This window comes from Panulirus ornatus, chromosome 10 (genome assembly GCF_036320965.1).
Source record: "Panulirus ornatus isolate Po-2019 chromosome 10, ASM3632096v1, whole genome shotgun sequence".
Lineage (NCBI taxonomy): Eukaryota > Metazoa > Arthropoda > Malacostraca > Decapoda > Palinuridae > Panulirus > Panulirus ornatus.
This window is the reverse complement of record NC_092233.1, coordinates 54,147,597-54,173,303: the sequence shown is the minus strand read 5'-3', so window position 1 is coordinate 54,173,303 and position 25,707 is coordinate 54,147,597. Positions and strand designations below refer to the sequence as shown.

At 39.6% G+C, this 25,707-nt stretch overlaps 1 protein-coding gene across 5 annotated transcripts in view; it reads left to right on the top strand.

Moving 5' to 3' along the window:
* LOC139750954 (uncharacterized) overlaps positions 1-24,207 on the top strand; it is a 72,234-nt gene extending 48,027 nt beyond the window's left edge. For all 5 annotated transcript variants that reach the window (XM_071665894.1, XM_071665891.1, XM_071665893.1 and 2 more), the window contains exons 7-10: positions 1,987-2,174; positions 14,514-14,657; positions 15,818-15,979; positions 20,971-24,207. In XM_071665894.1, coding sequence (XP_071521995.1) covers positions 1,987-2,174; positions 14,514-14,657; positions 15,818-15,979; positions 20,971-21,201 — 725 coding nt within the window. In that variant the 3' untranslated portion in view covers positions 21,202-24,207. The remainder of the gene's footprint in view (positions 1-1,986; positions 2,175-14,513; positions 14,658-15,817; positions 15,980-20,970) is intronic.
* Positions 24,208-25,707: the final 1,500 nt, after the last annotated feature.

Genomic DNA, 25,707 nt, shown 5'->3' with positions numbered 1-25,707 from the left:
TCCTCCTCCATGATGGTGTGCTTTGAAGGCTCATGGGGCAAACCAGCCTTGGAGAAAGAGGTAAGGTTTGAAGAAAGAAACATCATGAACAGCCACAACTCATGGCACTGTATTAGTATCCCCTCTTCTTGTGTCGCCACTTCTTGATTATGATGTCCAGATCTGATCCCTAAACTATAAAAAGGATGAAGAAAAATTTGTGCCAGAACAAGAGAAGGGCTGTGAAACTAATGTAAAGTTATACTAAGGAGATTAAATTCTTTTGTTCTAGGATGCACAGAATATGCAGAGACTTGATACAAGCTTTAAAAATTCTGAATAAATTGGGCAGTGCAAGGCATGAAAATCACTCACCAGTACACATGGAGTAAAACATAAAGATATACTACTAATGTGAGAAAAAGTTGCTTTACAAGCACAGCAGAACTTGTTGAACATTAGAGCAAGTTACCATCAAATTAGGGAAATAGAAAGAATGTAAACCCTCACAGTAACGTTTGGCAAATATTTTTCAATTTTAGGTATTTGCTAGAAGAAAATGATGAAGATATATAAGTACATACAGTCCTTGCTTTATGTGGGATCACCATATGTGATTTTTCTGTTGTATGAGGAACATACTTCTGCAAGTCCCTCATTTTGTTTGTCCAAATTCACTATTATGTGGTCCTGTGCAGCAGAAAATGTGCCAAAACTTCTTTAAGGGTTGGTGGGTAGAGTTAGAGTGGGTCCTGGGTGGAGTGCACCACATTCCAGCCAGCCAGTCATTCTCCCAGTTACCACCATTGTGTGTGGATCTGTGCTACATGTGCAATATGGGTATACCTGTTAATGTGATTTACCTGCACCCTGCTGTATTTATGTTTATTGATATGGCATCCAGATGTCCAGCAACATCTGCCCCAGAACCAGCAGTTAAACAAAAGAGATTCTCACTGACCTAAGAAATGAAGCTAGGATTCCTACAACATGCTGAAGCTGATGAGGGAGTGTCAGCACTTAGGCATGCTTATGACTTGGTTGACCCTACGGTCCACAATATAAAGAAGAAAGCGGAGAAAATTGAAGTCTTGTGGTCTATTCTATGAATAGGCTGCCAAGTTGACCACAAGAGTTAGAAATCTGCCTATAGAGAAAATGCTCTCATTTTACAGAGTGTGAGATGAAGAAAAGTAGCCCTAGTAACCATCAGTTCAGGCCTAAAGCTATGAAGATTTATGGGTATTTATGTGAAAAAGACAAAGTAGCTGAGCTAGAGCTATTTCAAGTAAGTAAAAGATGATCAGATCAGTTTATTCATCATCAGAAGCAACATAATATTAAGGTAATAGGTGAATCTGCCATTGCTGACCACAAAGCTGCTGCACACATCCTATTTTCCTCCATGTTTATTGGTTTGCTATATGTGATTTCTCTTTGTGTGAGGTTTTCACAGAATGCATCTTCTACATAAAGCAAGGGAAGGATGTACAGTTACTGGTTTTAGAAAGAGGGTGTGGGCATTAGCCAATATGTATTCCATTTCATTCTTTCATATAAAAGTCCTTACTTGCTTTACATCAGCAATGCATGATTTATCTTTCATCCATTTCCTTGCCTGCTGTTGTTGCCAGAAGGAGTGGAAGGGGGAGGGTCTTCTTACTTATCTGTCTTCACCTCATGTAATGGTTGTTTAATCTAGTAAGATTACAGACAAACAGACAACTACATCATGGGACAGCAGGCTACGTGTTTGTGAATTTTCCTATGTCCATGACTCCCATGTACACTCTGAGAGGATGAGGGTGATATGTATCTTCAGTGCAAACCTGATTCCCCTTATGTTTTCCTGTTTGTTTTCTTATGGTTGTTACTGCCTCATTTTTCTTTTGGTAACAGCCAGTCTAGGAATTTCTCCAGTTCTTCAATTCCTTATTGTTTTTAAGCATTTTTCTTCTCTCTTCCTACATTTACATTATGATATATGGATGCTGCATTTTTTTATAGGCAAGATGTCAGTAGCACCAGGCACTGATGTGACAGTGCTGTTCCCTGGAGAGAGTCAAGTTCTTCGTTCATATGATAAGAACACTGCTGCACCCAGCCAGAAAAGCAAGTTTTCTTGCCAATATTGCAGTGTCCCCATGATCGTTGGAGATGTTGCCATTTTCTGTGAAAGAGCAGGACAGGACAAGGTGTGCTTTTGTGCATTTATCATATAGTTATTCTTAAATGCTTTTCCTAATAATGCTTGCCAAATTCAAGATCTCATGTGTAATATTGACAAATTTTTAGTATTGTCATACATGATATATATATATATATATATATATATATATATATATATATATATATATATATATATATATATATGAATGTAGGTTTGCGGCAGGGGTGTGTGATGTCTCCATGGTTGTTTAATTTGTTTATGGATGGGGTTGTTAGGGAGGTGAATGCAAGAGTTTTGGAAAGAGGGGCAAGTATGAAGTCTGTTGGGGATGAGAGAGCTTGGGAAGTGAGTCAGTTGTTGTTCGCTGATGATACAGCGCTGGTGGCTGATTCATGTGAGAAACTGCAGAAGCTGGTGACTGAGTTTGGTAAAGTGTGTGAAAGAAGAAAGTTAAGAGTAAATGTGAATAAGAGCAAGGTTATTAGGTACAGTAGGGTTAAGGGTCAAGTCAATTGGGAGGTAAGTTTGAATGGAGAAAAACTGGAGGAAGTAAAGTGTTTTAGATATCTGGGAGTGGATCTGGCAGCGGATGGAACCATGGAAGCGGAAGTGGATCATAGGGTGGGGGAGGGGGCGAAAATTCTGGGAGCCTTGAAGAATGTGTGGAAGTCGAGAACATTATCTCGGAAAGCAAAAATGGGTATGTTTGAAGGAATAGTGGTTCCAACAATGTTGTATGGTTGCGAGGCATGGGCTATGGATAGAGTTGTGCACAGGAGGATGGATGTGCTGGAAATGAGATGTTTGAGGACAATGTGTGGTGTGAGGTGGTTTGATCGAGTAAGTAACGTAAGGGTAAGAGAGATGTGTGGAAATAAAAAGAGCGTGGTTGAGAGAGCAGAAGAGGGTGTTTTGAAATGGTTTGGGCACATGGAGAGAATGAGTGAGGAAAGATTGACCAAGAGGATATATGTGTCGGAGGTGGAGGGAACGAGGAGAAGAGGGAGACCAAATTGGAGGTGGAAAGATGGAGTGAAAAAGATTTTGTGTGATCGGGGCCTGAACATGCAGGAGGGTGAAAGGAGGGCAAGGAATAGAGTGAATTGGATCGATGTGGTATACCGGGGTTGACGTGCTGTCAGTGGGTTGAATCAGGGCATGTGAAGCGTCTGGGGTAAACCATGGAAAGCTGTGTAGGTATGTATATTTGCATGTGTGGACGTATGTATATACATGTGTATGGGGGTGGGTTGGGCCATTTCTTTCATCTGTTTCCTTGCGCTACCTCGCAAACGTGGGAGACAGCGACAAAGCAAAAAAAAAAAAAAATATATAGATCTTATTTGGTTATAAGCAGTTAATTCAAGTAAGAAAAGCAGAAGTTGGTCACTGAGTTTGGGAGAGTGTGAGAGAGGAGAAAGTTATGAGTAAATGTGCATGAAAACAAGGTTATGAGGTTTAACAGGTTTGTTGGGGTGTGAGTTTGAATAAAAAATTAGATACCTGAGAGTGGACATGGCAGTGATTGGAACCATGGAAGCAGAAGGTACTCATTTTGTGGATTAGGAGGTGAAGCTTCTGAGAGCATTGAGGAAACAGAGATTGTTATATGGGAGGGTGAAAATAGGTATGTTTGAAGGCATACTAATCCCAACAATGTTGTATGGATGTGAGGAAGGTGAATGTGTTGGAAATGAAATGATTGAGGACAATATGTGGTGTGAAGTGGTTTGATCATGAAGTAATAGAAAGGTAAAAAACATTGTCCACACCCATTTGTTTTTAAAGGCAATACATGGCTAAGTTTATTATGGGTACTCATGATGAAAATCATCACACATCTGGTCTTTGAGACAAGTATTCCTAATGGTGTGAGCACCTGCGACCTGCATCGGTGTGCCTCATTTGATCTTGAGGGAAGGATGTTTTTTTTCGTATGCTTTTCCTGGCAGCCACTTCATTTTTGGGAATTTCACTTCTGGATGCAGTATTTCTTCCACCTGTGCTTCAAGATGGTTGGCTCTTACACGAAATATCTAGGCACACTGGGCACGTAGAACAAATGATTAGATGGCTGCTTCTTTCAATACCTCATCAGTGCCATGCCTTATTATATGGATGAAGATCCTATGGACCCAAAACATGTACCTTAGTAGAATTCTTTCTCAATTCCATGCTCGTATATCTGCAGATGGTAATCAAGGCCAAAGGAGAGATGATAAAGTACTAAAATGTAAGCGTTACATTGCCTTTGAAAATGTGTGGAGGCTAACGCGGGAGACAGCAACAAAGCAAAATAAATAAAATATATATACATATATATATATATATATATATATATATGTATATATATATATATATATATATATATATATATATATATATATATATATATATATATCTTTCTTTTTTTTTTCTTTCAAACTATTTGCCATTTCCCGCATTAGCGAGGTAGCGTTAAGAACAGAGGACTGGGCCTTTGAGGGACTACCCTCACCTGGCCCAGTTCTCTGTTCCTTCTTTTGAAAAATTAAAAAAAAAAAAAAACGAGAGGGGAGGATTTCCAGCCCCCCGCTCCCTCCCCTTTTAGTCGCCTTCTACGACACGCAGGGAATACGTGGGAAGTATTCTTTCTCCCCTATCCCCAGGGATAAAATATATATATATATATATATATATATATATATATATATATATATATATATATATATATATATATATGGGAGTGGATCTGGCAGCGGATGGAACCATGGAAGCGGAAGTGGATCATAGGGTGGGGGAAGGGGCGAAAATCCTGGGGGCCTTGAAGAATGTGTGGAAGTTGAGAACATTATCTCGGAAAGCAAAAATGGGAATGTTTGAAGGAATAGTGGTTCCAACAATGTTGTATGGTTGCGAGGCGTGGGCTATGGATAGAGTTGTGCGCAGGAGGATGGATGTGCTGGAAATGAGATGTTTGAGGACAATGTGTGGTGTGAGGTGGTTTCATCGAGTGAGTAACGTAAGGGTAAGAGAGATGTGTGGAAATAAAAAGAGCGTGGTTGAGAGAGCAGAAGAGGATGTTTTGAAGTGGTTTGGGCACATGGAGAGGATGAGTGAGGAAAGATTGACCAAGAGGATATATGTGTCAGAGGTGGAGGGAACAAGGAGAAGAGGGAGACCAAATTGGAGGTGGAAAGATGGAGTGAAAAAGATTTTGTGTGATCGGGGCCTGAACATGCAGGAGGGTGAAAGGAGGGCAAGGAATAGAGTGAATTGGAGCGATGTGGTATACCGGGGTTGACGTGCTGTCAGTGGATTGAATCAGGGCATGTGAAGCGTCTGGGGTAAACCATGGAAAGCTGTGTGGGTATGTATATTTGCGTGTGTGGACGTATGTATATACATGTGTATGGGGGGGGGGGTTGGGCCATTTCTTTTGTCTGTTTCCTTGCGCTACCTCGCAAACGCAGGAGACAGCGACAAAGTATAAAAAAAAAAAAATATATATATATATATATATATATATATATATATATATATATATATATATATATATATACATATATATATATGTAAATGTGAATAAGAGCAAGGTTATTAGGTACAGTAGGGTTGAGGGTCAAGTCAATTGGGAGGTGAGTTTGAATGGAGAAAAACTGGAGGAAGTAAAGTGTTTTAGATATCTGGGAGTGGATCTGGCAGCGGATGGAACCATGGAAGCGGAAGTGGATCATAGGGTGGGGGAGGGGGCGAAAATTCTGGGAGCCTTGAAGAATGTGTGGAAGTCGAGAACATTATCTCGGAAAGCAAAAATGAGTATGTTTGAAGGAATAGTGGTTCCAACAATGTTGTATGGTTGCGAGGCGTGGGCTATGGATAGAGTTGTGCGCAGGAGGATGGATGTGCTGGAAATGAGATGTTTGAGGACAATGTGTGGTGTGAGGTGGTTTGATCGAGTAAGTAACGTAAGGGTAAGAGAGATGTGTGGAAATAAAAAGAGCGTGGTTGAGAGAGCAGAAGAGTGTGTTTTGAAATGGTTTGGGCACATGGAGAGAATGAGTGAGGAAAGATTGACCAAGAGGATATATGTGTCGGAGGTGGAGGGAACGAGGAGAAGAGGGAGACCAAATTGGAGGTGGAAAGATGGAGTGAAAAAGATTTTGTGTGATCGGGGCCTGAACATGCAGGAGGGTGAAAGGAGGGCAAGGAATAGAGTGAATTGGAGCGATGTGGTATATCGGGGTTGACGTGCTGTCAGTGGATTGAATCGGGGCATGTGAAACGTCTGGGGTAAACCATGGAAAGCTGTGTAGGTATGTATATTTTGCGTGTGTGAACGTATGTATATACATGTGTATGGGGGTGGGTTGGGCCATTTCTTTCGTCTGTTTCCTTGCGCTACCTCGCAAACGCGGGAGACAGCGACAAAGCAAAAAAAAAAAAAAAAAATATTATATATATATATATATATATATATATATATATATATATATATATATATATATATATAATATAATATATAATAATAATATATATATATATATAATATTAATATATATATATATATATATATATATATATATATATATATATATATATATATATAATATAATATAATATATAATAATAATATATATATATATATATATATATATATATATATATATATATATATATATATATATATAATATTTTTTTCTTTTTTTTTTTTTGCTTTGTCGCTGTCTCCCGCGTTTGCGAGGTAGCGCAAGGAAACAGACGAAAGAAATGGCCCAACCCACCCCCATACACATGTTTTTACATACGTCCACACACGCAAATATACATGCCTACACAGCTTTCCATGGTTTACCCCAGACGCTTCACATGCCCTGATTCAATCCACTGACAGCACGTCAACCCCGGTATACCACATCGATCCAATTCACTCTATTCCTTGTCCTCCTTTCACCCTCCTGCATGTTCAGGCCCCGATCACACAAAATCTTTTTCACTCCATCTTTCCACCTCCAATTTGGTCTCCCACTTCTCCTCGTTCCCTCCACCTCCGACACATATATCCTCTTGGTCAATCTTTCCTCACTCATTCTCTCCATGTGCCCAAACCATTTCAAAACACCCTCTTCTGCTCTCTCAACCACGCTCTTTTTATTTCCACACATCTCTCTTACCCTATTATTACTTACTCGATCAAACCACCTCACACCACACATTGTCCTCAAACATCTCATTTCCAGCACATCCATTCTCCTGTGCACAACTCTATCCATAGCCCATGCCTCGCAACCATACAACATTGTTGGAACCACTATTCCTTCAAACATACCCATTTTTGCTTTCCGAGATAATGTTCTCGACTTCCACACATTCTTCAAGGCTCCCAGAATTTTCGCCCCCTCCCCCACCCTATGATCCACTTCCGCTTCCATGGTTCCATCCGCTGCCAGATCCACTCCCAGATATCTAAAACACTTTACTTCCTCCAGTTTTTCTCCATTCAAACTTACCTCCCAATTGACTTGACCCTCAACCCTACTGTACCTAATAACCTTGCTCTTATTCACATTTACTCTTAACTTTCTTCTTTCACACACTTTACCAAACTCAGTCACCAGCTTCTGCAGTTTCTCACATGAATCAGCCACCAGCACTGTATCATCAGCGAACAAAAACTGACTCACTTCCCAAGCTCTCTCATCCCCAACAGACTTCATACTTGCCCCTTTTTCCAAAACTCTTGCATTCACCTCCCTAACAACCCCATCCATAAACAAATTAAACAACCATGGAGACATCACACACCCCTGCCGCAAACCTACATTCACTGAGAACCAATCACTTTCCTCTCTTCCTACACGTACACATGCCTTAAATCCTCGATAAAAACTTTTCACTGCTTCTAACAACTTGTTTCCCACACCATATATTCTGAATACCTTCCACAGAGCATCTCTATCAACTCTATCATATGCCTTCTCCAGATCCATAAATGCTACATACAAATCCATTTGCTTTTCTAAGTATTTCTCACATACATTCTTCAAAGCAAACACCTGATCCACACATCCTCTACCATCCTCTATATATATATGTATATATATTTAATTTTCCAAAAGAAGGAACAGAGAAGGGGCCACGTGAGGATATTCTCTCAAAGGCCCAGTCCTCTGTTCTTGACGCTACCTCGCTAATGCGGGAAATGGCGAATAGTATAAAAGAAAAAGAAAAGATATATATATATATATATATATATATATATATATATATATATATATATATATATATATATATATATATATGTATATATATATATTCTTTTCTTTCTTTTAAACTATTCGCCATTTCCCGCATTAGGGAGGTAGTGTTAAGAACAGAGGACTGGGCCTTTGTGGAATATCCTCACCTGGCCCCCCTCTGTTCCTACTTTTGGAAAAAAAAAGATATATATATATATATATATATATATATATATATATATATATATATATATATATATATATATATATAGTATTATTTTCATTTATTTTATTTTGCTTTGTTGCTGTCTCCCGCGTTAGCGAGGTAGCGCAAGAACAGATGAAAGAATGGCCCAACCCACCCACATACACATGTATATACATACACGTCCACACACGCAAATATACATACCTATACATCTCAACGTATACATATATATACACTCACAGACATATACATATATACACACGTACATAATTCATACAGTCTGCCTTTATTCATTCCCATCGGCACCCCGCCACACATGAAATAACAACCCCCTCCCCCCCTCATGTGGGCAAGGTGGTGCTAGGAAAAGACAACAAAGGCCACATTCATTCACACTCAGTCTCTAGCTGTCATGTAATAATGCACTGAAACCACAAGCTCCCTTTCCACATCCAGGCCCCACAGAACTTTCCATGGTTTACCCCAGACGCTTCACATGCCCTGGTTCAATCCATTGACAGCATGTCGACCCCGGTATACCATATCGTTCCAGTTCACTCTATTCCTTGCACACCTTTCACCCTCCTGCATGTTCAGCCCCGATCACTCAAAATCTCTTTCACTCCATCTTTCCACCTCCAATTTGGTCTCCCACTTCTCCTCGTTCCCTCCACCTCTGACACATATATCCTCTATGTCAATCTTTCCTCACTCATTCTCTCCATGTGACCAAACCATTTCAAAACACCCTCTTCTGCTCTCTCAACCACACTCTTTTTATTACCACACATCTCTCTTACCCTATTATTACTTACTCGATCAAACCACCTCACACCACATATTGTCCTCAAACATCTCATTTCCAGCACATCCACCCTCCTGCGCACAACTCTATCTATAGCCCACGCCTAACAACCATATAACATTGTTGGAACCACTATTCCTTCAAACATACCCATTTTTGGGTCTCAACTTCCACACATTCTTCAACGCTCCCAGAACTTTCGCCCCCTACCCCACCCTATGATTCACTTCCACTTCCATGGTTTCATCCGCTGCCAAATCCACTCCCAGATATCTAAAACACTTCACTTCCTCCAGTTTTTCTCCATTCAAACTTACTGCCCAACCGACTTGTCCCTCAACTCTACTATACCTAATAACCTTGCTCTTATTCACATTTACTCTCAGCTTTCTTCTTTCACACACTTTACCAAATTCAGTCACCAGCTTCTGCAGTTTCTCACACGAATCAGCCACCAGCGCTGTATCATCAGCGAACAACAACTGACTCACTTCCCAAGCTCTCTCATCCACAACTGACTGCATGCTTGCCCCTCTTTCCAAAACTCTTGCATTCACCTCTCAAACAACGTCATCCATAAACAAATTAACAACCATGGAGACATCACACACCCCTGCCGCAAACTAACATTCACTGAGAACCAATCACTTTCCTCTCTTCCTACACTTACACATGCCTTACATCCTTGATAAAAACTTTTCACTGCTTCTAACAACTTGCCTCCCACACCATATATTCTTAATACCTTCCACAGAGCATCTCTGTCAACTCTATCATATGCCTTCTCCAGATCCATAAATGCTACCTACAAATCCATTTGCTTTTATAAGTATTTCTCACCTACATTCTTGAAAGCAAACACCTGATCCACATATCCTCTACCACTTCTGAAACCACACTGCTCTTCCCCAATCTGATGCTCTGTATATCACTTCACCCTCTCAATCAATAGCCTCCCATATAATTTCCCATGAATACTCAACAAACTTATACCTCTGTAATTTGAGCACTCACTTTTATCCCCTTTGCCTTTGTACAATGGCACTATGCAAGCATTCCGCCAATCTTCAGGCACCTCACCATGAGTCATACATACATTAAGTAACCTTACCAACCAGTCAACAATACAATCACCCCCTTTTTTAATAAATTCCACTGCAATACCATCCAAACCCGCTGCCTTGCCAGCTTTTGTCTTCCGCAAAGCTTTTACTACCTCTCCTCTGTTTACCAAATCATTCTCCCTAACCCTCTCACTTTGCACACCACCTCGACCAAAACACCCTATATCTGCCACTCTTATCATCAAACACATTCAACAAACCTTCAAAATACTCACTCCATATCCTTCTCACACCACCACTACTTGTTATCACCTCCCCATTTGCCCCCTTCACTGAAGTTCCCGTTTGTTCCCTTGTCTTACACACTTTATTTACCTCCTTCCAAAACATCTTTTTATTCTCCCTAAAATTTAATGATACTCTCTCACCCCAACTCTCATTTGCCCTCTTTTTCACCTCTTGCACCTTTCTCTTGACCTCCTACCTCTTTCTTTTATACTTCTCCCAGTCATTTGCATTATTTTTCTGCAAAAATTGTCCAAATGACTCTCTCTTCTCTTTCACTAATAATCTTACTTCTTCATCCCACCTCTCACTACCCTTTCTAATCTGCCCACCTCCCACACTTCTCATGCCACAAGCATCTTTTGTGCAAGCCATCACTGCTTCCCTGAATACATCCCATTCCTCCCCCACTCCCCTTACATCCTTTGTTCTCACCTTTTTCCATTCTGTACTCAGTCTCTCCTGGTACTTCCTCACACAAGTCTCCTTCCCAAGCTCACTTACTCTCACCACTCTCTTCACCCCAACATTCTCTCTTCTTTTCTGAAAACCTCTACAAATCTTCACCTTCGCCTCCACAAGATAATGATCAGACATCCCTCCAGTTGCACCTCTCAGCACATTAACATCCAAAAGTCTCTCTTTTGCATGCCTATCAGTTAACTCATAATCCAATAACGCTCTCTGGCCATCTCTCCTACTTACATATGTATACTTATGTATATCTCTCTTTTTAAACCAGGTATTTCCAATCACCAGTCCTTTTTCAGCACATAAATCTACAAGCTCTTCACCGTTTCCATTTACAACACTGAACACCCCATGTACACCAATTATTCCCTCGACTGCCACATTACTCACCTTTGCATTCAAATCACCCATCACTGTAACCCGGTCTCGTTCATCAAAACTACTAACACACTCACTCAGCTGCTCCCAAAACACTTGCCTCTCATGATCTTTTTTTTCATTCCCAGGTGCATATGCACCAATAATCACCCATCTCTCTTCATCCACTTTCAGTTTTACCCATATCAATCTAGAGTTTACTTTCTTACACTCTATCACATACTCCCTCCACATGTTTCAGGAGTAGTGCTACTCCTTCCCTTGTTCTTGTCCTCTCACTAACCCCTGACTTTACTGCCAAGACATTCCCAAACCACTCTTCCCCTTCCCCTTTACCCTTGAGCTTCGTTTCACTCAGAGCCAAAACATCCAGGTTCCTTTCCTCAAACATATTACCTATCTCTCCTTTTTTTTCATCTTGGTTACATCCACTCACATTTAGAGACCCCAACCTGAGCCTTCGAGGAGGATGAGCACTCCCCGCTTGACTCCTTCTTCTGTTTCCCCTTTTAGAAAGTTAGAATACAAGTAGGGGAGGGTTTCCAGACCCCCGCTCCCGTCCCCTTTAGTCACCTTCTACGACATGTGAGGAATGCGTGGGAAGTATTCTTTCTCCCCTATCCCAAGGATATACATCGAAGAGACGAAGCTAGGATGCCATTTGGTAAACATGTTTACCAAATGGCATCCTAGCTTTGTTTCTTCAATGTATATTAACTGACTGTTATATTTCCCTCTTATGTCTCCCCTGATGATGTGATAATTACACAAAAGTGCACTTGGGAACCTATCGTGTTTCATTTTCCCTTGGACTCATAGGAATATCTTGATCATGCATAAAATTGTGATCCTTTCCAATATATATATGGAACCATGGAAGCGGAAGTGGATCATAGGGTGGGGGAGGGGGCGAAAATTCTGGGAGCCTTGAAGAATGTGTGGAAGTCGAGAACATTATCTCGGAAAGCAAAAATGGGTATGTTTGAAGGAATAGTGGTTCCAACAATGTTGTATGGTTGCGAGGCGTGGACTATGGATAGAGTTGTGCGCAGGAGGATGGATGTGCTGGAAATGAGATGTTTGAGGACAATGTGTGGTGTGAGGTGGTTTGATCGAGTAAGTAACGTAAGGGTAAGAGAGATGTGTGGAAATAAAAAGAGCATGGTTGAGAGAGCAGAAGAGGGTGTTTTGAAATGGTTTGGTCACATGGAGAGAATGAGTGAGGAAAGATTGACCAAGAGGATATATGTGTCGGAGGTGGAGGGAACGAGGAGAAGAGGGAGACCAAATTGGAGGTGGAAAGATGGAGTGAAAAAGATTTTGTGTGATTGGGGCCTGAACATGCAGGAGGGTGAAAGGAGGGCAAAGAATAGAGTGAATTGGAGCGATGTGGTATACCGGGGTTGACGTGCTGTCAGTGGATTGAATCAAGGCATGTGTATGGGGGTGGGTTGGGCCATTTCTTTCGTCTGTTTCCTTGCGCTACCTCGCAAACGCGGGAGACAGCGACAAAGCAAAAAAAAAAAAAGAAAATATATACCAAGAGATCAAGGTAAGTGTGCGAGTAGGAAAAGACGAGATGAGTGGATCCAGGTGAGGATGGGTCTGCAGCACAGGTGGGTGATGTCACCGTAGCTGTTTAATCTGTTTATGGATGGTATGGTAAGGCTGGTAAATGTATGGGTTTTGTAGAGAGGGGTAGGTCTGCAGTCAGTCAGAAGTGGACAAATCTGGGAGGTGAGTTATATACTGCTCATTGATGACGTGTAGAATAAATGTGAATGACAGCTAGGTTATTTGGACTGAGAGTCTGAATAGAGAGAAGTTAAAGGAAGTGGATTGTTTTAGACACTTGGGAGTGGACATGACATTGACTGGAACCATGGAAGCTGAAGTGAGCCATAGGGTAGGTGAGAGGCAAAGGTTTAGGAAACATATGTGGAAAGAGAGGTTACCTTCTTTAAGGGCAAAGATGGTTTTGTTTGATGGTGTAATGGCCCCACTATTGTTGTGTGGAAGCAATGAGTGAGACTTAGATACTATAGTGCTGAAGGGGAAGAATATTAGAAAATAAATGTTTAAGGACAGTGTGTGGGATGAGAAGAGTTGATGAGATAAGAAACAGTAGTATAAGAGATAGATGTGGTGGTAAGGGAAGTATGTATAGAGAGCTGAAGAGGGTTTGCTGTAGTGGTATGGCCACAATAAGGGCAAGTGTAATGAGAGGATGACTATTAGATTATACATGTCAGAAGTGGATGAAACATGAAAAAGGGAGAAACCAAGGAGGAAGTAGAATTATGGTGTTAAAGGGCTTTAAGTGTTTGGGGCCTGAACACACATGAGGGTGTGCGGCATGCAAAGGTATAGAGCAAATTGGAGCAATTTGGTGTCCAGAAGGCAGTGTGCTGTCAGTGGGCTGAACCAGGCTATATGAAATCATAGAAAGTTTTTGAAGGGCCTCATAGGGGCTTTGGTTGTGATGTGTTACATATAACAGCTAGTGAGTGGAAGTGAGGGTATTAGGCCATTTCTTTGTCTGTTCGTGGTGCTGCCTCTTTAATGTTGTAAACAGTGAATAAATTTGAAAGAGAGAAAAGATATATATATACCTTATATATAGGTGGTGTTAGTGGTCTCCACCTCCACTTCAAATGAAAAATTTACCTTTGGGAAGGCTGTATCATTCATTTTGCAAGAGTACAAACTCCTCAAAGGACATATAACTTGAAAGGAGTCCTTTCTGTATCTGTTATTGAGTGTAGTGCAGTCTTGGAGCTGCAGAAGCCCCTGGAAAATAGATTCAGGGGAACACCAGGACTCATTCAGAAAAGGTCCTGAGATAGTTGTCAATAAATTGCTATAGTTAGATAGATAGAGATATATATTGTATAAGTTGTTTTAACCATAAAAATTGACCCCTTCTTTTGAACAGTGTTGGCACCCAGCCTGTTTCTGTTGCTACACATGTAAAGAGCTCCTGGCTGACCTCATATATTTCTACAAAGATGGAAAAGTGTTCTGTGGGCGCCATTTTACTGAAGCTGCTGAAATTCCTAGATGTAAAGCTTGTGATGAGGTATGTGTTGAAGTACTTTATATGTTCCTAAGTACTGTTACTCACATACTATTTGGGGTTCTCATAAGTAGCTGATTATGAGCTTTTATTTATTTTATACCCATTGCAGCAGTTCTACTTTTACGAGCATGAACTCATTATTGCAAGATTGATATCCAACCTTTGTATAAATGACCTTATTTGCTGAGTATCAAGTATCATTCCCAAAAAACATGTAAAGCATCTAACAAATACATGCGGCAGAGTAATAAGTCATAATTGAGTGGCACTGAATCGGATTGGTAAGTATACTGTTTTTTTTAGACAACCTTTGGTAGAGAGGACTTTGGTAAGTCAGTAAAACAAAAGTTGCAGTAGCTCCCAAACTGCTGTAAATTGATTTTTACTTGTGGGTAGGTCATGTATAGATATATAAAATTGTCCTGTATTTTCCAAATTTTTTCTTGCACCTTACTTCAAGTTACTTTACCTAGCAGGACCAGAATGCTTATTTCTTGTATTTCACTCTCATTTATCTCTCTTGGTGAGGCTTTCAAAGATCACTATTGATACATCCTGTTGTCGCTGGAAACAGTGATATTGTAACCCAAGCTTTGTCCACTTATCTCACTGAAACAAATGCCCTGACTTTTTACACTTTATGAAAGATTTTTGAAGAGATAGAAGCTTCTGTCTACCAAACCAGTTGGCTTGATTGAAACTTCATCTACGATTCATGAAGTCACCATTTGAAAAGGTTATGATGTCCAGTTTTTGATATTTTCAGAGATTAGCTTCCAGGAGCAAGTGAGCCAACTTTTGTATAAAATTCTCATTGTAAAGCCAGAGAATTGATGATTTCTTTTCACTTGAGTTTGTACTGAATTTAACCATATAAAAGGTGTAATTATTGTTAGCATGGCTTGATATGACAAGCTCATTGGACAATAGGTTGAGATAGGGACCAAAGGAGAGAAGACTAAGTATATGTAACCAATTAATAGCTAAGAAATAACTCTTGAAACCATACTCATAAGAACAGTATTTTATGAACAAAAAGTTTTAAATCACAATTGTCATATCTAATTCTTTGAAGAAAAATTTATCTTTAAGTGCACATGATTCCTTCCAGAAAAATTCGCACAGCTTGTCTCTCATCATACTTTGTTTTTTCCTTACAGCTGATATTTGGAAATTCCTGGACTCGAGCAGATGGTTTTGATTGGCATATTCATCACTTCTGCTGTAATATGTGTGACACACCTATGGCAGGACAGCGTTATGTTCCAGATAAGGATGGTTATCCTTATTGCCTTCCATGCTACATGGCTTATTTAGCTAAGGTTGTATTGCATGATGTATATTTAAGTACAGAACTAAGATCATCCCCTTCTTGTTTGAATTAACTCACTTGCTATCAGCATCTGTATTTATTCAGCCTTTTGCTACTTTTTTCTTTTATTCAGAGCAGCAAATCAATAGCTGCATTTGTAAACCAGCAAAAGCAGCATGGAGAATACTTAGGTATTGGGAGCATTGTCTTTTTTTTTTGGAGGAACCAGTGGAAATGTATATTTCATAAAAATCCAAGTGTTCTTTGATAGTTCATCACACTACATGTTCATTGGAACCTCTGTGAATTCAGCAAGGCAAACTTCAGTTTATGTTATATATAGATCTTAATGCAAAGTAGGCATACTGGGAGTTGGTGTACATTGCCATTGAAATAACTGTAAATAAAAGAAAAGATAAGTAAGAAAAGAATTAACAAAAACTATAATGGATAGTAGGGTTTGCTTAAAAGAGTCATTAATAAGGCATAACCTTCCTAAAGCTTGTAACATGCCAGGTAAGAGGAAAGAATTAACTTTACCTATGGATTTTAATAAGGGAATTAGGGGCAAGGGAAATTAATCATAGTGATATGTTCAGCTTGTTAGTGAATGAGTACATTTGAAAAATGTTATTTCCTTGTCATTTCCATGAGGTGCAATAGGATCAATTGTAGGAAACCTAGAATCAGACTGAAAGAGAAAAGTGGTGAAGCATTTGTATGAAAAGTGCTTGCATGGTAAAGAAACAGATATTTGTAATGATTTATTGATCCCAATAAGGTCACCCTGCTTCAAAAGTATAACATCATTGCAAGCTAGGTTTCAAAGTACCGCATCACTTATTGTCATGTTCACTGGCTCTTTGCCACATTTCAGAATATATCTCCAGAGTTTATGAATATTGAATCTTGAGCCTTTGCACATCCTAAAATAAAATGGATTCTGTATCTTGTAACTAATGAATCGAAGGATAAGTTCATACTGATTTACTTGAGACATGAATGCTGTGTCCCACGCTAGCAAGGTAGCGCAAAGAAACAGATGAAAGAATGGTCCACCCCACCCACATACACATTTATATACATAAACGCCCACACATGCACAGATACATACTTATAAATTTCAATGAGAATACATATACATACACAGGCATAAACGTATATAAACATGTACATATACTTGCTGCCTTCATCCATTCCCGTCACCACCCTGCCACACATGAAATAGCACACACCCTCCTCCCCTGGGAGGTAGTGCTGGAAAAAAAAAGATCAGGCCACATTCGTTCACACTCAGTCTCTATCTGTCATGTACAATGCTCCGAAACCACAGCTCCCTTTCCACATCCAGGCCCCACAAAACTTTCCATGGTGTACCCCAGACACTTCACATACCCTGGTTCATCCATTGACAGCACATCGACCCCGGTATACCACATCGTTCCAATTCACTCTATTCCTTGTACGCCTTTCACCCTCCTGTATGTTCAGGCCCCAATCACTCAAAATCTTTTTCACTCCATCCTTCCTCATCCAGTTTGGTCTCCCACTTCTCCTTGTTCCCTCTTCCTCCAACACATATATCCTCTTTGTCAATCTTTCCTCACTCATTCTCTCCATGTGACCAAACCATTTCAACACACCCTCTTCTGCTCTCTCAACCACATTCTTTTTTATTACCACACATCTCTCTTACCCCTTTCATTACTTATTCAATCAAACCACCTCACACCACATATTGTCCTCAAAGATTTCATTTCCAACACATCCACCCTCCTCTGCACAACCCTATCTATAGCCCATGCCTCGCAACCATATAACATTGTTGGAACCACTATTCCTTCAAACACACCCATTTTTGCTCTCTGAGATAATGTTCTCGCTTTCCACACAGTCTTCAAAGCCCCCAGGACTTAGCTCCCTCCCTCACCCTGTGACACACTTCTGCTTCCATGGTTCCATCCACTGCTAAATCCACTCCCAGCTATCTAAAACACTTCACTTCCTCCAGTTTTTCTCCCTTCAAACTTACCTCCCAGTTAATGTGTCACTCAACCCTACTGACCCTAATAATCTTGCTCTTATTCACATGTACTCTCAGCTTTCTTCTTTCATAAACTTTACCAAACTCAGTCACCAGCTTCTGCAGTTTCTCACCCGAATCAGCCACCAGCACTGTATCATCAGCGAACTACAACTGACTCACTTCCCAAGCCCTCTCATCCACAACAGACAGCAAACATGCCCCTCTCTCCAAAGCTCTTGCAATCACCTCCCTAACCACCCCATCCATAAACAAATTGAACAACCATGGAGACATCACATAACCCTGCCGCAAACCAACATTCACTGGGAACCAATCACTTTCCTCTCTTCCTACTCATACACATGCCTTACATCCTTAATAAAAATTTTTCACTGCTTCTAGCAACTTACCTCCCACACCATATACTCTTAATACCTTCCACAAAGCAACTCTGTCAACCCTATCATATGCCTTCTCCAGATCCATAAATGCTACATACAAATGCATCTGTTTTTCTAAGTATTTCTCGCATACATTCTTCAAAGGAAACACCTAATCCACATACCCTCTACCACTTCCGAACCCACTCTGCTCTTCTCCAGTCTGATGTTCTGTACATGCCTTTACCATCACAATCAATACCCTCCCATATTATTTTCCAGGAATACTCAACAAGCTTATACCTCTAATTTGAACACTCACCTTTATCCCCTTTGCCTTTGTACAATGGCACTATTCATGCATTCCACCAATCCTCTGACACTTCATTATGAACCATGCATACATTGAATATCCTTATTGCTACCTCGCTAATGCATGAAACAGCAATCAAGTATGAAGAACATTTCCTTCTTATTACATGTAAATATTCTGAAACACTGTATTTGTGGAAATCTCAGTTTTTGCATGTTAAACCTTACCAGTGTAAAGAACATATGTGTAAATGCCAAGCACTTTGCCTGATTTCATGAAGGATAATGCATGATAATTCGTAAGGTCATGCATGCCTTTACAAGGTGTACTGATTTGACTTCATCTTTTGATAAACCTTAATTGTCCTTAACCAAAAACATGAGCAAATTCTGTTACTCAACTCAGTCTTTTCTCTTCTCCTCCAACCCATTAATTCTATAGCTAAATTGTATGTTCAACTGATAAAGTTGCTTTTTGTGTTTCCTGACTCTCCTCCAATTCTACTTTGAATGATTCATTGTCAAGCATTTCTACCATGCATCCTCTCTCTGAACTTTCGCCCTCTCCTTTACTTTCCTCGTGCAGGGTTTTCCAAGTTCTGTACTTTTCCAGATTCAAGTAGGTAAAGCATATGCTTCATCTTGCATACCTCCACTCCTGAGGGAGTATGCATCTGATCAAGCTCTGATAATTGCGTGACTGTTTTGTCTCTGTCGTAAAACCCAAACTTTTCCCTGTCTTAGTTGCATGCCTTGGTGCAGCTCATCCTTAGGGAAAAACATTTTTTGAACCTTTCCAAGTGTCATATTTTCACTTCTGCTGTCTCCAAAGTCTATGAAACCCCCTTAATTCACATCCTTTTAAACACTTGCAATCTTATTTCCTTCTTACTGATTCCCAATACAGCTTTCATGGTGCAAGGTTTACTGGTGATCTCTCCTCTGTGAATCTCCTCAGGACCTCCTCTCTCAGGGAGTTTGATAATCAATTTGCCATGGCCCTTGACGTCTTTAAAGTATTTGAATCTGTGGGATATGGGTTACTTCCTTTAGCTTTTTTGCTTCTCTTTGTTATCTGATGCACAGCTTTCTCTCAAGTCAATCCATTGCAGTAGTTGTTGATGTTGCAACTTCTTATTATCCTTTCAACAGTGATGTCTTATAGGGTTATTCCCTATCATGTGCTCTTCTCTCTGTAAATGATCTATCTTTATCTCTCATCCCCATTCACCCATATGCTGATGATTCCACTTTACACATTTCAGCTTGTTTTCCCTCCTTTCCTAACTCATAATACTTCTCTTTCGTGCCCTGAACATATCTTCTTTGATTTGGGCCTGTTAAGCAGATCAAAATGGGGGACAGTAATTTTGTTAAATCTAATGATGCTAAATTACAATTTCTACCTTCATCCCTTTCTAAAGTCTGTTGTTCCCCTTTGTTCAATTTCAAAACACCATAATTCAACCGTAGAATAATGTAAACATGGCAGGCATAACCATTTCTTCCACTTTATACTGGAAACCGTACATATCAACATCACAATGTCTGCTTCCCAGGAAGATAGGGATATTGTATAGGAACAAAATCCATTTCATAACTACAAAGGTTTTATTCATGTCTCTTATAGCCAAAGTGGAATCAGAAGCCTTCCATCCTTTTGATTCTCCATGCATTACCTCTTTCCAATCATCTCTTTCTAACCATCATGATGTTTCTGCCCTCTATCTGTTGTACTGGTATTATTTGGGCCACTGTTCTTTTAAGCTGTTGGCACATGTCCTTGCCTCCAAGGCTGGATCTTTGTCACACAGTTGGCTGCTGTTTCCCATAGTTCCTTTCTAGAGACCCACCACACAAAGATTGACCTTTATGATAACTCATTCTTTCCTTGTACAGTGAAGCTGTGGAATGATCTTACATCTTTTATCTTTCCCATCACCTACAACTTTTCTACCTTAGAGTCAGGTCCATAAATTCTTGAGGAGCTCTGATTATTTTTTTTCTTTCACCTGTGACGACCATGATTTCAGCCTGTATGATTTCAGCCTATATGCCCATGCCATGTCAGTTACTGTATAAAGAAAATTTATTCTGCAGTTGTTAATTCTTGAGCATAACTTTAGAGTAATCCTTCACTGCATGGAACCAGACAGTTTTTATCAGTTTTTGTGTATTTATTGCCTTGACTTTTTAAACAAGGTACATAACTTCGATAACTTTTTGACTTTGCAAAATGTATATGTTTATTATTTTATTGTTAATTGTACTTTTTTTTTTCAGATGTGTGAAACATGTGAGGAGAAAATATCACCAGAAGAAAACCGTTGTGGCCATCGAGGTTATTTTTACCATGCAAATCCCCAGTGCTTCCAGTGTTATTCTTGTAAGGATTCACTTCTGGGCAAAAGATTCAAGATGTCCAAGAACTGGGTCTTCTGTTCTAATGAATGTATACAAAAGGCAGCTGAGGATCTGGCTAACAATCCAAACCCCCGGGAAAAGTTAGAATAGGTAACAGAAAAAATAGAAAAGATCGTACGTGATCAACATGATTTTATTTATAGTTCCTGTCTTTTATGAAGATCAGGGAGTATTTACTAAATGTTCAGTTGCAGTCGGGCAGTTTGACATATGAATAGGTTAAATGCAGTGGGATAGTTGTCTGGATATATTGATGTATAACTGACATAATCATAGTGAAATAGTTTGTGTGCCAATTATGTTAATGTATAGCACACCCTTCCTTCTCTTTAAAATGGGGATACATTCCTTGAAAATGACATCACTAACAGATTTGTTTTACCATGGACCTAGTTTTACATAGTAAATGGGGACTTGCATTTTACCAAGTGACTTTTCCTTTCACCGGTTGGTTCTCCAGTCTTAGCAGGGTAGTATCAGAAACTAATAATCTGACCTCATTTGCACACATTCTTTCTCTAGTTATTAAATCTAGTGCCTACCATCTATAACCAAGCCCCATAGCCTTTTACATGGTTTATTTTGACTCCTTCACATGCCTTGGTTCATTCCACTGACATCCCTCCATATACCTTATCAATCCATTTCATTCTGTTCTGTATACACCTTTCACTCTCTTGAATGTTTACAAATACAGTAATACAGTATACAAAAACTTACTTCACTCCATCCCTCCATCTCCTTCCCAGTCTCACCCACCCCCTTGCTGCTAATAGTTTTATTATGTAGATGGTGTTATCAAGTCTTCTTTTTTTCAATCATCATATCTCTGGACCATTTCAGCACACTGTAGTCAGCTCTGCCAGTCAGAATGTACCTACTGTTACACTGTTTTCTTGCATTGTTATTTATTGTGTGATCGATCAGTGTTACACCACTTAACATACTCAGGCATTTCATTTTCATCTCATCCATCCTCTTTCTGTCTTTTTTATTCAGGATCCAAGACTCACATCCATGTAGTTATCAGGACTGCTACACCTGTGAATATACCTATCTTTGACATAACAGACACTGACCTCTCCATCCACACAGTCCTTAATATGCCTAGTACCTAAGCCCCTTCATTTACCATATGATTCACTTCAGCTTGTATTGCTCCTTCCACTGCCACTTGCACTCCCAGATACCCAAAGTACTCTGTTTGCTCAAAGCCCTTCCCACTCATATTAATGCTCAAACCATCCTTTTTCATCCCCCTGCTGGACTTCATCATTACTTTTGTTCACATTTACTTAAAACTCTCTGCTTTCATACATTCTCCCAAACTCTGTCATGAGCTTATGGAGCTTCTCTCTAGAGCCTGCCATTAGAACCATATCGTCTGCATATAACAAATAATTCACCTCCCAGCAAACTGTAGACCCACACCCTATGCTCAAAGATTTATGCATTTACCTCCCTCACCTTTTACTCCATCACCAGATTAAACTACCATAGTTACATGTACTTAATGCAGACGCACTTTGGCTGAGAACCACACATCATCACAAGTAGGAAATTATATACTGTCTAATTGTGAAACATGAAATTTTATGTTTTTGTCCACCAGTACTGGCTAATTGTTATGCATACGAATGAAACATGAAGGTGTAGGACGAGTGTGAAGCACAATTTGTGATTGGGAAGGTGTTGGAAGCAATACCACATAGCTTTATAGTCTATCTTTCACTGCCATGAAGTTTGAAGCAGTTGTATATTTCTTAGAATGTATGGTGTGCTTGGCATGCATTTCCAAAATAAAACTTTTTCTTCAGCATTAAACATCTGCTGTAGTGTGTGCCCCTCAAATACCACAGTAGCTATAAACTCATGTGGAAATGTAAAAGCTGTAACACCATCAGGGCTGACAGCATTTATAGTGAGTTTGATGGTGTTTAGTTTTTGGAGCATCCTGAACTTAAGAAAGCATTCTTTACTTTAAGAAAGCATTCTTTACTTGCAAGGATAGGCTTGACAGTTGAAGAATCCCCATCTTGCTATAATCACTCAAACAGCGTCAACACTTATAAGCAAACGATGCTTGTATTTATTGATATAATTTTCTGATTTTGGCCATCTACTCATGGGCCTATCATTTTCTCCACCTTTTCTATTAACAGATCTAACTCGATGTTATTGTTTGTCAAGTAGAATTGGCTCTGAAGCATGTAATCTTTTCTGTATTCCTTCTTGTTGTGCATATCTTGTTGGCACATCATACAAATAACCAGTTGCTTTTTAATGATTACCATGCTTTAAGTTGTTAGAGTATATCCAGCTTGGTTACAAGTGTTATAATTATCTGATATTTCTTTATGGGATGCTCTTTCATGAAAATGCTTGCAGGATGTTTTTAGGGTATCATGATCCAAATTATTACAATGCCAGAGAAAAGAATAAAGCCAGTGAGAGACATCCAAATGGTCAACACTTCAAGTGAAACGACAGGTACATTATCCTACATGTGGAAGATGAATTACTAGTTACACACACCATTTTCTCTCAATTCATTCAGCTGCAAGTCCTGTGCTGCCTCTCTTGATTTTATTGGTAAAAAGTGAATAATTTACATGCAGAGTTGATTACAAAGGAATCATCTAAGAGGGAAGGCTGTACATATATGAAGGATTGTAGTCATTAATGATAACAAATGGATTTTATTCTACATCCCTCCTCCACTATGCATAGCTTGTGTCTTCCTGTAAGTGCCTCTGGTCTCCCTTGTTAATGCCAAATTTACAAATGTTGAATTCACACTTATGTAATTTACCTTTTGCTACCCAAAATTCATTTTTACTGAGCAAGGTTTTGCACTTGTGCAGTTGGACATAACTGACTTACAGTAAAGGATAAACATTTATTATATGTATGTGTGAGTGATGAAAATCTTTTCAAGTCCATAAAATTACAAATGAAAAAAGAATGGTAAAAAAACATGTTGAACAATGATGTTAGTATTTATGGCTGTGGTAGTTAATTGGGAAGTGTGCCACCACATGGTGCTTTTTTATGAATAGCACATCAGTGCAGTTTAGAAATAAAGAATAAAAATCTTCAGACCTTTTCTTTGATTTCTGATAAAAGGGAATAATAAAAACTAGATATTTTATATACCTGAGTAAAAGTTGAACCAAGGCATGTGATGTGGCTGGGAAAAGGTCTGTGGGTCCTGGTTGTGGATAGGGGAGTTGTGGTTTTGGTGCATTGCACATGACAGCTAGAGACTGGATATAAGCAAATGCAGCTTAATCTTTGTCTGTTCCAAATGCAGCTTAATCTTTGTCAGTTCCAAGTACAGGTTGTACCTCTATAATCTGGCGCTCTGAGGTCTGGCAACGTTTTGAATCTGCTGCCATTAGTTGTTAATCTGTGGATCTGCCACCAGGGCGGCACTGTTGGCAGTGCTAAGACACCAAGATCTGCATACTGCAGCTGCTCTAATTAACAGTTCTGTTGATTTCTTATATTCAGTTGTATTTTAGCCCTTCAGGATGTCATTCAAGAGACCAAGTGGTGTAGAATATGGAGCTAGTGCTAGTAAGCATAAGCATAAATCATTGTCTATGCTTGAAAAGGTGGAGTTACTGGAAAAATAGATAAAGGATCTTCTGTGAAGACTACTAAAGTACTACTATGGACTGTCAACTGTGTATGACTTGGGTCAGTTTCTGTTTTCCAGTATTTTCTGTGGTCTGGCAATGGCCAGGTTCTGGGATTGACGTGGGAAAAGGTGATTAAGTATGAAATGAATACTTGAATGTAGGGGTCAACTTTAGATAATATTGAAGGGTTGAAAGTAAAGCTCAAATATGTGTCCAAAAAATATGAAATAAAGGCCTACATAGATACCAGAGTGACACCCAATCTCAAATTGCCGTAAAAGATTGACCATGACATTACCAGTCTGTCCACTCAGTTACACCTAGTTGAACTGTTTTCAGGGTCTAAACCTTAGGAGTATTCTATCTGTTTAAAGGTTCTTGCTGTGCCTTTACCCCCTGCTTGTCAGTTAGCCCATGATTCATGTGCCAATTAGAGGATACAAGTGATATTTATTAGCCACCCTTGTCTCTGAAAAGTCCCTATGCCCCAGCTTATATACAGATGATTTACTTTTTTGTTAATCTTTTGGATAATTGTGTGCTGTCCAAGAAAGATAAAGTGCCACCCAAAGCAGGATTCTTCTGCAATACCATTGCAGTGGTATCCATCAGCACTAGTGTATATAATCCTGTGTGATGGGATCTTGCATATTACAGAAGCATAGGAAGAAATGTTATATCTCTGAGACAATTTTGGGGATGGGGGTTGAATTGGCATTCATACTGCACCATGGCCTAACTAGCCTATCAGTGATACATAGGGTAGGCAGAGAAGGGGCTTATCAAATTGTTTTTGTTACCCTTAGTCCCATAATCACATATGTCATGTCTTATAGATGCATTTGGGAGGAGCTTTAACCAGAAGGTTAAATAAAAAACAAAGCTATTCTTATTGCAACCTATTGGTTCCCTATTTCTGGACCTACACTGGGGAGTTAGCTGTTGGTCTAAC